Source organism: Phacochoerus africanus, chromosome 14 (assembly GCF_016906955.1).
Source record: "Phacochoerus africanus isolate WHEZ1 chromosome 14, ROS_Pafr_v1, whole genome shotgun sequence".
NCBI lineage: Eukaryota > Metazoa > Chordata > Mammalia > Artiodactyla > Suidae > Phacochoerus > Phacochoerus africanus.
Genome location: NC_062557.1, coordinates 27408135 through 27421707, shown reverse-complemented (window position 1 = coordinate 27421707; position 13573 = coordinate 27408135). Strand labels below are relative to the sequence as shown.

Sequence of the window (13573 nt, the reverse complement as noted above, 5' to 3'; positions counted from 1 at the left end):
GGAACTCCTCCAGTTTTCATTTTATAGGCATTCTTATCCAAATTGAAGTGCTAGATAACCAGAACATAAGAAAATGAAATAGTATGTATATATTTTAGTTTGTGAAACTAATCCCCTTTTTTAATAGGAAATGAAGAGTTTTAGTGTTTTTATTATTCTTTTTCAAGTTATGTAGGAAAACAGAATCAACATTTATTACATCTTGATTGGCATGCTCATTAGCTAGTGACTAAAATTTCTATTTGATTTAGGCTATTTCTGTTTGATTTACCTTAGGATGAGGTGTCCACTGAACCTAATTATGTTTTTTAGAATTAAAAATCATTGCCAACTGAAATCCTTGGTTCAGTTTGATTGCTTCACAGTTTAGTAGGCTTCACTTTAAAAAAATAAAATGAAACATGGTACCTTCCTCAAAACCTTCACAAAGCAGTATCAAAAAGTGCATTGTGTTTAGCTAAAGAGGGCTGGTGTTAATTATAGATTATGTTCTTGATGATATCTTGTCATCAAATAATTATATACAACATTGTAAATCAACTATCACAATAAAACTTACTAAGTTATAAATATAAACAATAAGATAGTCTAGGAATGGAATTATATTAATAATTTAAAATATTTGAAGTTTTAGCCTATATCTTATAAAGTGGAATATTTATAAACAGAACATTGTTTATAAAAGAACCTTGTTACATTAGAAAATCTACTTTGTCATAAATAAACAGGCCACATACAGTGAGTGCAATTGAGTTACAAGTCTTATCTCCTTTTTCTGCTCTCTTTTTCTTGAAATTGGTTTTCATGGTTTAAGTACTTAACGATAACTCTTATAATACTTCTGAAATACTTGGTCGTTTACTTATTTGCTTGGTCTGTTTCTCTCCACTAAGAACAGAAAGCCCATGCAGATTATTTGCTACTGTATCCCTAGCACTTAGAAAAGTGCCTAGCACGTAGTTGTCACTTGGAATATGTCTGTCAAATGAATGAATCATTTGTTTTAGATGTTAAAACGACTCTTTTGGGATAATATAAATGGTCTGCTTCTTAGCTCTAGTAGGTAGAGGCATTTAGAATTCATTCCATTGAACTTTGAAATGTGCTCAAAACAGTAAGTAGTGAATAACTATTTCACAGCTTTGCTCCCACTGAAAAGTATTTTTACCAGTAGGTCTAACCTCACCTTTTTCCCCTTCTCCTTTGTTTTTTGTTTAACTTATTAGCAGGTAATTATGCAGCTGCTCAGTATCAGTCCACAGTGAGGCTAGGAATTTTTTCACTCCTACTTCTACGGCCACACTGGCTTTTTTAGCCTGCCTTCTGGTTTAATAGATCTTCCAAAACACCCATCCCTTAATCACCTACTTGCCATCTCCCTTTTCCAAAACAAAATTAGGTAGGAAGGATACTTCAAAAATGTATACCGTATGGTAACTGTATTTTAATTACTATCCAAAAGACCTTAAAGAGAAGATTGTTATAATTCTCTTGTAGAATTAATTTATTGACATGCCCTGACAGAACTCTACTGACAAGTTATAAACTGGTTAACAGATTATTAAAATGGATTTAAACATGGGTTTTTCTTTTTTTTTTTTTGGTGTCCTCCCTAGATATACTCAGGCAAGTATTCCCCAGAAAGGTTTTTTTGTTTTGTTTTGTTGGTTGGGTTTTTTTGGCTGTACCCATGGCATGTAGAAGTTCTCAGGCTAGGCATTGAACCTGCACCACAGAAGTGACCCAAGCTGATACAATGACAACACCAGATCCTTAACCCGCTGAGCCACAAAGGGAACTCCCCAGAGAGGTTTTTTAAATAAAATCTAGTCTGTCTCTACTCTGGACATGGGGCCAGTACATGAGATAAAGGCTCAACAGACAAGGATTTCTGGGAACCAAATGATACATTACAAAATGGTAAAAGTCCGTGGAGTTCCCATCGTGGTGCAGTGGAAGCGAATCTGACTAGGAGCCATGAGGTTGCAGGTTTGATCTTTGTCCTCGTTCAGTGGGTTAAGGATCCAGCATTGCTGTGAACTGTGGTGCAGGGCATTGCAGACGAGACTCAGATCTGGCGTGGCTGTGGCTGTGGCTGTGGCTGTGGCTGTGGCCGTGGCCAGCAGCTATAGCTCCGATTTGACCTTTCGCCTGGGAACCTGCATATGCTGTGGGTACAGCCCTAAAAAGCAAAAAAAAAAAAAAAAAGTACAAGGCCAATATATGAAGTATGTCTCATAATTGGGACATATTTTATTGTTTACCTAAGCCCTAATTATTAATCACATGTCTTTCTGTAACTTTACAAAAGCCAGGGAGACAGGGTTTAGAGTTCACTTTCGGAGTGCGTTGAACACACACTCGTCTTAGTTTCCATGTCTGACAGGAGTTGCACTAATGTAAGGTGTTCTTCACCTTTCGTTTCTTTGAGAACTTTGAGGATGACCTAGCTATGTTTAGAGTATGCTTTGCCTCTGTTATAAAAAATGGGAAGGTGAAATTAATACTAGTTTTACTGGCACAATTTTTCTGTGAAGTGAGGTTAAGGTGAAAATGTTCTCTGAGAAAACCTCATGATGGGTTATAACCAAGGGAACAGAACTATATATAGGAAACTTTGTGGCAGAAGAATGGCAGTACATGGGATTTAGCAATGATTGTAGCCTTCTTTGTTGCTTTATTGCAAGAAATAATTTTTTTTTTTACAACGCTCACTGTGAGAGAGTTGTAGTCAATAAGGATATATCTTCACATATACTATACCATTTTATATAAGGGACTTGGGCATCTGTAGATTTTTTTTATCTGTGGGAGTCCTGGAAACAGTCCTCTACAGATACCAAGGGACAACTGTACTGGAAAATTTTCTAGGACTGATGCACCTGGAAAAATATGTAAGTTATTAAAAAGAAGTATGGTACATATTATTCCTTTATTTATTATATTCTTGGGGGGGGAATCAACAAACAAATCATAGAATTTCAAGTACTCTTATGCACTGTATAAAAAAAGCAAAAGAAGAGGCTAGAGAGTAATTAGTAAGGAGGGGTGCTTATTTTAGGCTGGTGAGGGTAACCTCTTGGAAGTGGTAACTTGTGCCCTGACGCTGAAGATGTACAAGTGCATGCAAAGGTCTAGAGGAATATGTGTTTCAGGACAATCAAATAGCATCTGTAAAGACCCTGAGCTATCTTTACATGTTTGACCTTGGCATGTTTGAGGAACTTTTTTTTCCCCTCCTCATCCCATTCCTCTGAGACTTCAGTCCTACCCACCTCACCAGTGCACCTTTCAAGGTTACCCAAAATTCCGTCTTTCTTAATATGATGGAAAATTCTCAGTCTTGCCCTGCCTTGTTAGTAGCATTTGATACATTTGAATCTTTCTGCCTCTTGAAATAATTTCTTCATTTTGCTCCCAGGATACAATTTTTGTCATTCTCTGACTGGTTTTCTTCACAGATCCTTTTCCATTGCTGGTTTGGGGCCTCTAAATGTTGGAGTTCTCTAGGGCGTAAACCTCTACTTTCTCCTCTACTTAATCTGGGTAGCTCAATTTTCTTGTCTGTAAATGCCATCCACCCATCAGTATTCACAAATTTGAATCTCTGACTGACTTTGAACCCTGTCCTCAACTCCACACCTTTTCATGTAGTTGCTTTCTATATAGTTTTCTCACATGTGTATTTGTATCCTGCTTAGGGGACCATTTTAAGGCTAATCTAAATGCCACAGTTTACATGAAGCTTCACCTGACACCTTCTTAATGGTCCTCAAATCTAGTTTAGGGATCAGTTTAAGGCAGAAAGCAGAGGAGTTTGTTTTGGTCCTCAGGCAGTGACAATGCAGACTTAACAAAGGGCCCCCAGCCCAGTGTTTCTCAAACTTCAAACTTTAATATGCACAAGAAAAATTTGCAAGTGAATCTTGATATAATGAATCCTCTGGGGAGTTCTCATCGTGGCTCAGTAGTAACGAACCTGTCTAGTATCCATGAGGACACAGGTTCGATCCCTGGCCTTGCTCAGTGTGGTAAGGATCTGGCATTGCTGTGAGCTGGGGTGTAGGTCTCAGACACTGCTCAGATCCTGCTTTGTTGTGGCTGTGGTGTAGGCTGGCAGCTCCAGCTCTGATTCGACCCCTAGCCTGGGACCTTCCGTATTCCTTAAAAAAAGAGAGAGAGAGACAAAACAAAAATGAGTCTTCTGATTCATTAGGTCTGCGGTGGGACGTGAGGTTCTACATCTTTTTTTTTAATGTTCGCATCCTGAACATATGGAAGTTCCTGGACCAGGGATTGAATCCAAGCCTGAGCTGTGACCTGAGCCTTTGCAGTCGGTTTCTTAACCCACTGTGCCACAGCAGAAATTCCAGTTTTGCCTAGTCTTTTGCTATTATAAGCAAGTCTTTTGCTATTATAAGCAATACTACAGCAAATAACCTTATACATAATTTTATACTTGTATTTCTAATTCCCATAAGTGGGATTGCTAGATCAAAGCAGGTGTATAAGATTTTACCAAAATCTTTGGCTAGATATTACCAAATTGAGTGCCAAAGGGATGGTAGCCATTTGTATTCTCACCAGCCATATTGTATAAGTTCTTTTTTTTTTTTTTGTCTTTTGTTGTTGTTGTTGTTGCTATTTCTTGGGCCACTCCCGCGGCATATGGAGGTTCCCAGGCTAGGGGTCGAATTGGAGCTGTAGCCACCGGCCTACGCCAGAGCCACAGCAACGCCGGATCGTTAACCCACTGAGTGAGGGCAGGGACCGAACCCTCAACCTCATGGTTCCTAGTCGGATTCGTTAACCACTACGCCACGACGGGAACTCCCTGTCTAAGTTCTTCATTGCTTTACAAGTTCGGTGTTCAGGAGTTCCCGTCACGGTGCAGAGGAAATGAAACCCAACTAGGAACGCGTTCGATCCCTGGCCTCGCTCAGTGGGTTAAGGATCGGCCTTGCCGTGAGCTGTGGTGTAGGTCGCAGACGTGGCTCAGATCTGGTCTTGTTGTGGCTCTGGCATAGGCTGGTGGCTACAGCTCCGATTAGATCCTTAGCCTGGGAACCTCCATGTGCCAAGGGTGCAGCCCTAAACAAAACAAAACAAAACAAAAACAAGTTCGGAGTTCGGGTATCTCTCCCTCATGCCCAAGTGTGTAAAGAGAGAGAACGAGGTGCTTTAAATATTATTTAAAATATCCTATGCATAAAATTTTCATGCTGTTTTCTAGGCCTTGGTTGGTTTCACTTTGGCAGTGATTTTATAGATTCCATCTAGTTTCACATATACACAATGTGTGTGTGTGTGTATATATACACACACACACCTATGTGTATATATGTACCTCCATGTACCTAAAGACACATATATGAGTGTATGCATATGTATGTATATATATACTCCAAAAAAGTATTATTTTTTTCCTTTGAAGATTTTGCGGCATTGTTGTGTATTAGTAGAGTGTGACTTTTATCTATTTATTTATTTATTTTGCTTTTTAGGGCCACACCTGCGGCATATGGAAGTTCCCAGGCTAGGGGTTGAATCAGAGCTGTAGCTGTCAGCCTATGCCACAGCTACAGCAACTTGGGATCTGAGCCATGTCTGTGACCTACATCACAGTTCCTGGCAACGCCAGATCCTTGACCCACTGAGTGAAGCCAGGGATCGAACCTGCATCCTCATGGATACTAGTCAGGTTCAACGAGCCACAACAGGAACTCCTAGGGTGTGACTTTTAGAACTGAGAAAAAAACTTTGGCTAAAAAAAAAACAGTTGGATTGGTACCTACTTGTGAACATTTTAAAGAGTTCTTTTAAAACCGCATAACTCAAAATACTCCAGTGGAATTGCTCTGAAAAGGTCTTGTTAGCAGGGTTTGGTATGTAAAGCCAGTGGTCAGTGTGTGCTGCATTCTTCAGGGGATGTGCTTAGCATACAGAATAGGAAATGTCTGAACAGAGCCAGCATTCTTGTTTATAAGAATTTTCCATCCTCCTCCATTTGTGGTTAAGTTCTTAAATTGTTCATATTTCTTTAATTTTCCTAAGATCGAATCTCTACGGTAGTTAAACTTTATTTGTGTATCTTCTGTGGTTAAAGATTCCTATTATAAAATGAACATGTAAATTAAAAATTTTAAAAGTTAAAGCTCTTTTTTAAAAAACTTTTCATTTTGAAGTATTTTAGACATGCAGGAAAATTGCACAAATATTACAGAGGGAATTACACCCATCACCCACCATCCATTATTGATTGTTAACTATGATGAAAATATCAAAACTAATAAATTAACATTGGCACGATACTGTTAGCTCAACCACAGACTTGTATTTAGATTTTGCCAGTTTTCCCACTACTGTTCTTTGTTCCAGGATCTGATCCAGGAGCCCACATTGCATTGGGTGGTTTCCTCAGTCTCTTCTAATGTGTGTAGCCTTTCATTGTTTTTCATGACCTTCAGCCTTGAAGAGTACTGGTTATTTTTTTAGAATATCTCTCAATTTGGGCTTCTCTGATTTCTGTTGATTAGATTGAGGCTATATATTTTTGGCAAGGATACTAGAGGAACAACATGCTGTAGTGGTGGGGATGTTAACCTCGATCCCTTGGTTCAGGTGGTATGTGTTGTATTTCTCCACTGTAAAGTTACTGGTTTTGCCTTTATCATTTAATTAATATCTTGATGGATATATTTTGATTTTGTGCTTCTCAAACTTTCATTCACTGATTTTAGCGTCCATCAGTGGAGCTTACCCACAGCAGTTAGTACTGTGGTGTTCATTTTTTTTTTTTTTAATTTTCTTTTTATGGCTGCACCCTCAGCATATGGAAATTCCCAGGCTAGGGGTCAAATCATAGTTGCAGCTGCTAGCCTGTGCCACAGCCACAGCAACACCAGATCCAAGTTGCATCTGTGACCTACAGCCCAACTTTTGGCGATGCCAAATCCTTAAACCCTCTGGGTGAGGCCAGGATTCAAACTCACAACCTTATGGAGACTATGTTGGGTTCCTAACCTGCTGAGCCATAATGGGAACTCTGTATTACTGTGATGCTTTGATGCTTATTTTCTGTTTTCTTCATCCTACATGTATTAACTGGAATTCTTTTAGAAGGGAGAATTGCTAACTTTCCTTCCTCCTTTGTACTAATGGATATCATTTCATTCTGTAGGATATACAATGCTGTCATTTATTTTGTTGTTCAAGTTGTTCCAGCTTTGGACATCAGGAGGTCTTTTAGAAGTCATCCTTTTGACATGTCTCTAGTCTTTTGGGTCTTTTCCTGCCTGCCTGCTTTTCTGACACCACCAGATGCTCCAGGCTCTTGTATATTTCCTGCCCCAGGCCTGCAGTCGACTGTGGCTCCAAGGAACCTAGGTTCTCTTTATTGGAAGATGGTATTTAGGAACTAAATGTGCTTATTGCCTGAAATGTCATTGCTTCTAGGTCTGTTTTCCCTTTCGTCTTATGTTGGGTTTTTCCATAGTTTATGTTATATGTTACCTCCTTTCGGATTTTTTTTTTTTTTTCTTTTTAGGGCTGCACCTGAGGCATATGGAAGTTCCCATGCTAGGGGCCAAATCAGAGCTATAGCAGCTGGCCTATGCCACAGTCCCAGCAACGCAGGATCTGAGCCGCATCTGTGACCTATACCACAGCTCATGGAAACACTGGATCCTTAACCCACTGAGTGAGGCCAGGGATCGAACCTGCATCCTCATGGATGCTAGTCAGATTTGTTAACCGCTGAGCCACGATGGGAACTCATGGATTTTATTTATAGTGTCTACAGTAGGGTAAAATAAAAATAGAATTTTGAAAAAAACAATATTTTGTGATATTTTATGTTGGTTTTGCTTGGGACAGAGGGAAAGGAATTTTTTCTCTAAGTTCAATTTTTATTTACAAATTTTCTGGCTCACATGTATCCTCATTTGATAATTTCAGGAATCATCCACAGCTTATAGTTGTGGTTTGAAGGAGAAAGGAGTGATGATTTACTCTTTTTAATATTTTGGTGCTTTTCTGTTCATCTTTATTGGGGTTCAATTGACAAAATTATAGAGATGTTCTTCTTTCTATTTAAACTCTTACTTGGAGAAGAAGGAATGGAATTCTTTCTTTCTTAGTAAATGTTTATAAATGAGATTTTTTTTTCTCTTCTTGGCATATTTATTGATCAGGTACAAGTGTATGTTGAGAATGAAAATTGCTAAAACTCTAAATAAACAACGCTTATTTTAAAATGGTGTTTAGGAGTTCCTGTGTGGCTCAGCTGGTTAAGGATATGGCATTGTCACTGCAGTGGCTTGGGCGAGGACTGGATCCCTGGCCTAGGAGCTTCTGCATGCCACAGGCACAGCCAAAAAAATTAAACAAACAAACAAATAAAAATGATGGTGTTTAAAGCTTATATTTCTCTCTCTCTCTCTCTTTTTTTTTTTTGGCCACACGCATGGCATGTGGAAGTTCCCAAACCAGGGATTGAACCCACACTACAGCAGTTGTTTGAGCCACAGCAGTGACAATGCCAGATCTTTAGTATGCTGAGCCACCAGAGAACTCCTAAAACTTATATTTGTAATGTGACTTCTTTTAAAGTAATTTGCACATGAGTATCTATTACATACTCTTGATACTTAATCTTTAAGCTGTTAGAATAGGAAAAATAGCTTTAAATATATTCTGCTGAAGGAAAATTACCTTGCTTTTTGTTTATTTTTAAAACAAGTTCTTGGAGTTCCCGTCGTGGCGCAGTGGTTAACGAATCCGACTAGGAACCATGAGGTTGCGGGTTCGGTCCCTGCCCTTGCTCAATGGGTTAACGATCCGGCATTGCCGTGAGCTGTGGTGTAGGTTGCAGACGCGGCTTGGATCCCGCGTTGCTGTGGCTCTGGCGTAGGCCGGCGGCTACAGCTCCGATTCGACCCCTAGCCTGGGAACCTCCATATGCCGTGGGAGCAGCCCAAAGAAATAGCAAAAAGACAAAAAAAAAAAAAAAAAAACACAAGTTCTTAAAAAAATTTATTATAGTTGATTTACAATGTTCTGTCAATTTCTGATGTTCAGCAAAGCAACCCAATTATACATTTAAGTTTTTTAATGCCAGATGCTAGAAATATAGAAAAGATGCTCAGAGTCCAAGTATTTTATAAAATATGCTTAGAAAATTTTTAAAAAGTTATATCAAGCCCATTTCACAATCAAATAATATCAAAGAATCTCAAGTAATATGTAAAGTTTCTACAACTCTAAATTTCGTTCCTTTTCCCCAGTCACTATGAATAGTTGGTGTATCCTTCATACCCTTTTCTTTACATATGCACATAGATAATACATACTCAGGTGTGTCTTTGTAAAATAAATGGGTTTATGCTCTAAGTATTTCCTGTAGCTTGTTTTATGTTTTTTAAATGTATGTTCACAGTCTTTTGTTTTTATTTAGAGAGTGTTACCTAGTTATTTACCGAACTTTTGATGAAATGATAGTTGAGAAGAGTTAAAGATGAGACTCCAAACTCAGAGATCATGTAAACAAAAATTAAGGGTGAAGCAATCTGGGTTTCTATAAAGTGGATCATGCCATGGTATATTTAATGGAGTATTACCTAACCATAAAAAAGAGTAAAGTCTTTCCGTTTGTGACAACGTGGTTGGCCTAAAGGGTATTATGCTAAGTGAGAAAAGTCAGACCGAGAAAGACAAATACCATGTGATTTCACTTATATATGGAACCTAAAAAAACAAAACAAAATGAACAAATGTAATCAAATAGAAACAGACTCGTAGATACATAAAACAAATTAGTAGTTGCCAGAGGGGGGAGGGTTAGGTGATAAGTGAAATAAGTGATGAAGATTAAGAGATACAAACTACATTCATAAAATGAAGTTCAAAGGGATGTAATGTACAGGATAGAAAATATAGTTAATAATATTATAACTTTGGTGACAAATGGTATTTGGACTTATCATGGTGATCATTTTGTAATGTATAAAAATATTGAACTACTATGTTGCACACCTGAAACTAGTATGTTATTGTAAGTCAATTATATTTCAACTTAGAAAGTAAACAGTTCCCTGGTGGCTCAGTGGGTTGAGGACCTGGTGTTGTCATTGCTATAACTTGGGTTGCAGCTGTGGCACAGGTTCGATCTTTGGCCTAGGAACTTCCACATGCCATGGATGTGGCCGAAAGAAAAAAAGAAAGAAAAAAGGGGGCCTCCTAGTCTGCAGGAATCAACTCTGCATGAGCAGGTAGCCACAGGTGGAACCTGCTCTAGGGGTTCCTGCTTCTAGTTTGGTGGTGGCACCAGTGGCTTCTCGTCAGGTTGGAGGTTTGTATGGCAGCCCCGCCTGGGAAAGCTCCAGAAAAAACAAAGAAGAAAAGAAAAAGATGTGAACTATGCCTTGCTCACTGTGGTTCGTGTGTGTGTGTGTGTGTGTGTGTGTGTGTGTGTGTGAATTAACAGAGAGCTAGAACAGCTGTACTTTAGACTTTCAACAAAACTTTGATGGATTTCTAGATCAATAATATTTAAAACTTGAAGTTGCTTTGTGTTTAATAGAAGCACTTTTGTTTGAAAGAGGGCAAATATATGAGTAGATGATTTGTGAAAATGAATTTGAATCTTGGTTATCCTTCATTGATTAGTGTTATCTAACAGTTTCTGAAATAGTGGAGAGTGGGGAGGAGGGTACGGTTTACATTTCCAAATGTGTTAAATTGGAATATTTATTATGTTAATTTTTCTAAATGATTAGGATAAATTTCAGAATGATTTCGACATAGCTGTGTGAACAGAAAAAAAAATGTTAAATGATGAATTGCTTATTGATAAATATAAGATAAGACCCAAGTGGTGGCTTTTGAATCATGATGTTGCTAAAAATAGAGGCTTAAAGGAATTGATTTTAAGCCAAAACAAAACAAAACCCTAAAACTCTTATCTTAACGAAGTAGATAAGAGAGATGGATCTTGTTATCCTGAGAGGTAACACAAACCAAAGATGATTAGAAATATGCTAATACCTAGTAAATACATGATTTTTTTTCTCTTTTATAATCTTTCCCTCTTCGCAGGTCAGCAGTAGTCCTGAACCTGTGAAGGCTATAGAACAGGAGGTGAGAATGGGATTTCAAAACATTTTGCAAAATGTAACCGAAAGTGATTAACTTTTGGTTACTTTCTCAACTGCTATTCTTAAAGCCATCAAGTACTCAGTTTGGAAGACAACTGGTGTTATTCAGTGAAGTACAAAAGAAGGAGGTTCAGCAGGTTAAGAACTCTGACTGGTACCCATGAAGTTGCAGGTTCAATCCCTAGCCTCGCTCAGTGGCTTAAGGATCTGGTGTTGCTGCACACTGCAGCATAGGTCTTGGATGTGGCTTGGATCTGGTGTTGCTGTGGCTGTGGCGTAGGATGGTAGCTGCAGCTCCAATTCAACCCCTAGCCTGGGAACTTCCATATGCTGCAGGTGCAGCCCTGAAAAGGAAAAAAAATAAAATGAAATACAAAAGAAAATTATTTCTTCTACAGTGGTTGCTAGGGCTTTACCACACTCTATAATTTACTTCTCTAAAGTTAGCATTTTGAAGTAAAGTCAAGAAAATATAAGTAAATCCTGTGGAAATTTAGCCTATTTCTATTTATCCAGCTCTAGGTGAGAAAACTAGTGTGCTTTGCATAAATTCCTTCCTCAGGGCAGAATGTACATAACTTGTATGTATCCTGGAGACAGCCTAGTATGTCATTTTACCAAGGGCTGCCTCCCTAGTTGAACAGATTTCTGCAGCCCCATTCGGGCACTATTTAGCTTCATACAGCAAGCATCTTTTTTTTGTCTTTTGTCTATTTATGGCCACACCCGCAGCATATGGAGATTCCCAGGCTGGGGGTTGAACCAGAGCTGTAGCAGCTGGCCTAGGCCACAGCCACAGCAACGCCAGATCTGAGCTGCTTCTGTGACCTACACCACAGCTCAAGGCAACGCCAGATCCTTAACCCACTGATCGAGGCCAGGGATGGCACCTGCGTCCTCATGGATCCTAGTCGGGTTTGTTAACCACTGAGCCATGACGAGAACTCCAGTAAACATCTTTTGAGAGTCTGTTTCACGTCAGGCTTGATATGCTAGGCACTGGGGATATAAAGACAAAATAAGGCTCTCTTCTACCTACCAGATTAGAGTTAACCATGCAAACCCTTCAGCAGGTTCATGACAGTGAAATAGCTTCTTCTTCAGAAATATCGTCTGAGGTAGGACATCTATCCATGCCTCTCCTTTAACACTGAATTTTTTTGAACTTCTGGTATAATTTATATCAACACTTATTTCATCTAAATGTGTTTAGAGTTCTCAGTATTTGTTTAGGACATAGACTCCTTTAGGAATCAAATTAAAGTTTTATAAAGATTTCCAGAAAGTACATGTACACGTTTTGATTCTGTTATGCTGTAGAGTTGTAAGTCACAAGAGCACTAAAACTCTTGCTTTGGACATTTAACTTTTACTTGGGGAGAAAAATGTAAGCATAGAATTTAAAATATAAGGGGATAAGCTGGGATTTCCCTTGTGGTTTAGTAGTTAGGACTTGGTGCTTTCCCTGCTGTGGCCTGGATTCAATCCCTGGTCTAGGAACTGAGATCTTTCATGGAGCTGAACAACAACAACAACCAAAATGTATGTATGTGCATAGAACTTCCATATGACCCCGCAATCCCACTCTTGGGCAGATATCCGGACAAAACTCTACTTAAAAGAGACACATGCACCCGCATGTTCATTGCAGCACTATTCACAATAGCCAGGACATGGAAACAACCCAAATGTCCATCGACAGAGGATTGGATTCGGAAGATGTGGTATATATACACAATGGAATACTACTCAGCCATAAAAAAGAATGACATAATGCCATTTGCAGCCACATGGATGGAACTAGAGACTCTCATACTGAGTGAAATGAGTCAGAAAGACAAAGACAAAATACCATATGATATCACTTATAACTGGAATCTAATAGCCAGCACAAATGAACATCTCCACAGAAAAGAAAATCATGGACTTGGAGGATAGACTTGTGGCTGCCTGATGGGAGAGGGAAGGAGTGGGAGGGATCGGGAGCTTGGGGTTATCAGACACAACTTGGAATAGATTTACAAGGAGATCCTGCTGAGTAGCATTGAGAACTATGTCTAGGTACTCATATTTCAGCAGAACAAAGGGTGGGGGAAAAATGTATACATGTAAGGATAACTTGATCCCCTTGCTGTACAGTGGGAAAAAAATAAATTAAAAAAAATGTATGTATATGATAAGTGTTATACTGGGGGATCCATGGGACTAATTACTTTCTGTAATTCTGTCTTTACTTCCAGTAGGCCTAAAATCTTTGATGCTAAAATACAAACTTACGTATCAGAGTTGTTTGCCTCTTTTTTTAGCTTATTTCAGGTGAAATCAGATAGGCTACTTAGGAAAACACTACATTGAAACATTTCTAAGTTGTCTTTATTTTTCTAGTTGCAAACTTACTTTATAGTCTCTCTGAACATAAG

At 38.7% G+C, this 13573-nt stretch overlaps 1 protein-coding gene across 11 annotated transcripts in view; it reads left to right on the top strand.

Annotated features, from left to right (window-relative positions):
• SPAG9 (sperm associated antigen 9) overlaps positions 1-13573 on the top strand; it is a 144640-nt gene that overhangs the window by 69895 nt on the left and 61172 nt on the right. For 8 of the 11 annotated variants that reach the window (XR_007132007.1, XR_007132008.1, XM_047759109.1 and 5 more), the window contains one exon: positions 11095-11136. The exons of the other annotated variants lie outside the window; for them this stretch is intronic. Coding sequence is in view for 6 of the 8 variants with exons in the window: in XM_047759109.1 (XP_047615065.1) it covers positions 11095-11136 (42 nt within the window). In the remaining 2 variants the exon portion in view is untranslated. The remainder of the gene's footprint in view (positions 1-11094; positions 11137-13573) is intronic. 11 annotated transcript variants of the gene reach the window in all.